The 2448-nt window shown below is 46.6% G+C and overlaps 1 protein-coding gene across 1 annotated transcript; it reads right to left on the bottom strand.

Annotated features, from left to right (window-relative positions):
- Nucleotides 1-1217: 1217 nt before the first annotated feature.
- Nucleotides 1218-1808, bottom strand: LOC123120991 (putative ripening-related protein 4). The gene has a single exon (XM_044540947.1). It carries the CDS (start codon nt 1806-1808, stop codon nt 1218-1220), a length of 591 nt encoding a protein of 196 aa, XP_044396882.1.
- Between the last annotated feature and the right edge of the window lie 640 nt (nt 1809-2448).

Genomic DNA, 2448 nt, shown 5'->3' with positions numbered 1-2448 from the left:
ATGGCATAGTTACAAACAGAAATAGAAAAACACATATATAAAGAGCCCGTTCGGACTCCCTCCGGCTCCGCGACTCCGTTCCGGAGCAGAGCGGCAGCTAGTTCTAATTTATGGAGCGGCTAAAAGGATGCTCCGCCCGCTCCGCTCGGTGACCGAGGAGTGGAGGGCTGCCGAACACAGCCAAAATATGGACCATCGAAGGGATTGCAGCCAGCTTTTTTTTTTATGTTTTCTAACTATTCTTATTCCTGGCTTCTTTTGTTTTCTGGTGCAAAATATGATCCCCTCCCACCATGCATGGGTGCAGAATATGAAAACATCTTTCGAATAAGTCACGGGCGCGGTGTGCGCCGCATGTCTTCGGTGCTAGTGTTTACTACGTGTGCAGGGGTCTGCGTGCCTTGGCCGACCTATGCGAGAGTTCGAGGCTTTTCTTATTCTTTTTGCCTTTATTGTTCTTTTTCCATTTTATTTTTTGTTCGTTTTTCTTTTATGGTTTTTAACATATTTTTTATTTTTCACTTTTTCTTAATGTATAGTTTTGGAAATATTCTATTTTCTTAATACCTAGAAACTCACCGGTGATCAGAGTTTTAAATAGCTGGATATAGCCCGCTGTAGCAGTTTGAGCACGCTACCGCTAACTGGATTTATGTACAATTGTCTAATAAAATTATGAAATAGCCGGCTATAGCTTATTTGAAGAGCTGAACACTATTTTGCATGGTTCGGTATTTAAAACTATGCCCTAGAAACACATGACTATCATTAGTATAATGCATGTCAATGAAGACGAAGCCCTCTACTAACTTTTAGCCACTTAGGGTGTGAAACCCGTCGATGGAGGTGGAGGGTTTAAGGGCCAATTAATGAGTATAAGATGTTTTAATATATTTTTTTCTGAATCAGATGTATGTAGACACATTTTAGTGTGTTTATTCATTCATTTTAATCTGTATGTATTCTATACTGAATGAAATATCTGAAAACAGCTTATATTTGTGAATGGAAGGAGCAAAATATATCACCCAAACAAGGCAAATACATAAACTTGGGAAAATAGCAAATACGAGTACATGTGAACAGTGACTTATTTAAATAGCAGCAACTCCGCGCCACCAACGGTAGCACTGCGCGCGCGCACACACCCCTACGGCAGCTGCATATAATATAACAAGTGAGGACTAAGGAGCGAACTGTCCCGTACATATTTGTGCTCACACATCAGACCAAGTGACCTTGAACTCTCCAATGTTCCCGTTGAGGCCCAGAGCCTTCCAAACGGCCGGCGACGCGTCCACGTCGTTGTTTGGGCACGGCGGCTCGAAGTTGTGCTCCTTGTCGCAGCCGTACACCGAGTCGCACTCGTCAACGACCTTGGCCGTCACGGACTGCCCGTTCCCATTGATACGGATCATCTTGTTGCACCTGTTCGTGCCGTCCAGGCGGAGCCATCCCGTGGACAGCGCCACCACCAGCTCGCTGTCCTTGTGGTAGCGGTTGTCGCAGAATGATTTGCCGCCCCCATCTCCACCTTCTTCGAAGCTGTTTATAGTCAGGATCGCCGGGGTCTCAGCCAACACAGGGGGCGAGCACTTGTACTGCGGGTACCGGTGTCCGTTGACGCAGCAGGTGGAGCCGTGATCCGGGTTGCAGTTGCCGGATTGGCCCGGCAGGTATCCACTAACGTGGCAGCTGCCGCCGCTGGTCGCTGTCGGCATGTCCACGGACGCGGAGACGCGATGGACGTGGAGGCGTGACAGGAGCTGCACGAGAGCAAGCACGGCTAGTAGCTTCATGTTAGCCATGTCTGTCAGGCTGCTTGCAAATCAGCTGCAATTATATTTGTGGTTGTGAGGATATTGGTTGATCCATCGTGTTTATATAGAGCCCGACGAACAGCAATTGCTATGCATGTTGGTTAAACTGGGGATGTTAACTCAGCCTCGTTTCCTCGGTTTTGTAACCCAAAGATGGTTAGTTGGGCGGTTAAACCGTAGTGCATCCATCACAGTTTCTGTTTGCGTGTGCGGTAAATAGTTTTAAACAGCCGCTTCTTCCTTGTTTTAGTGAATGAAATTTTGTCATGGAGCTTCCATCGATAATTCGATAGTCGAGGTGCAGACATTTCTGATCATCCGAGCGAATGAGACTCCGAGGTAGGTTTCCTACTTTCTTGGGCACGGCGGCTAACTGTTCAGACTGTCCGTATCAGGTGTGTCGTTTCCTACTTTCTTACCGTATATATCTGTGGATGGAACCGACAAAGCGGCGAGATTAAGGCCTCGCTTGGCGAGTTAGAAAAAATTATACAGACGGATTAAAACTGTGCACGACAGTTACCCTTTATCTAATTTCCGTCGTCATTTGTTCCGAGGTACCCGAAGTGCAAGCCCTTTATAATTTCATAATCTTTGTGATGCGAAACATGTCCGCCGCCATGTCCAG

Source organism: Triticum aestivum, chromosome 5D (genome assembly GCF_018294505.1).
Source record: "Triticum aestivum cultivar Chinese Spring chromosome 5D, IWGSC CS RefSeq v2.1, whole genome shotgun sequence".
Classification (NCBI taxonomy): domain Eukaryota; kingdom Viridiplantae; phylum Streptophyta; class Magnoliopsida; order Poales; family Poaceae; genus Triticum; species Triticum aestivum.
The sequence above is the reverse complement of the archived record's forward strand: the minus strand, read 5'-3'. Positions and strand labels throughout refer to the sequence as shown.

Coding starts and splice junctions, on each gene's coding strand:
- LOC123120991 (XM_044540947.1), bottom strand. CDS start 1,808: ATGGCTAACATGAAGCTACTAGCCGTGCTTGCTCTCGTGCAGCTCCTG.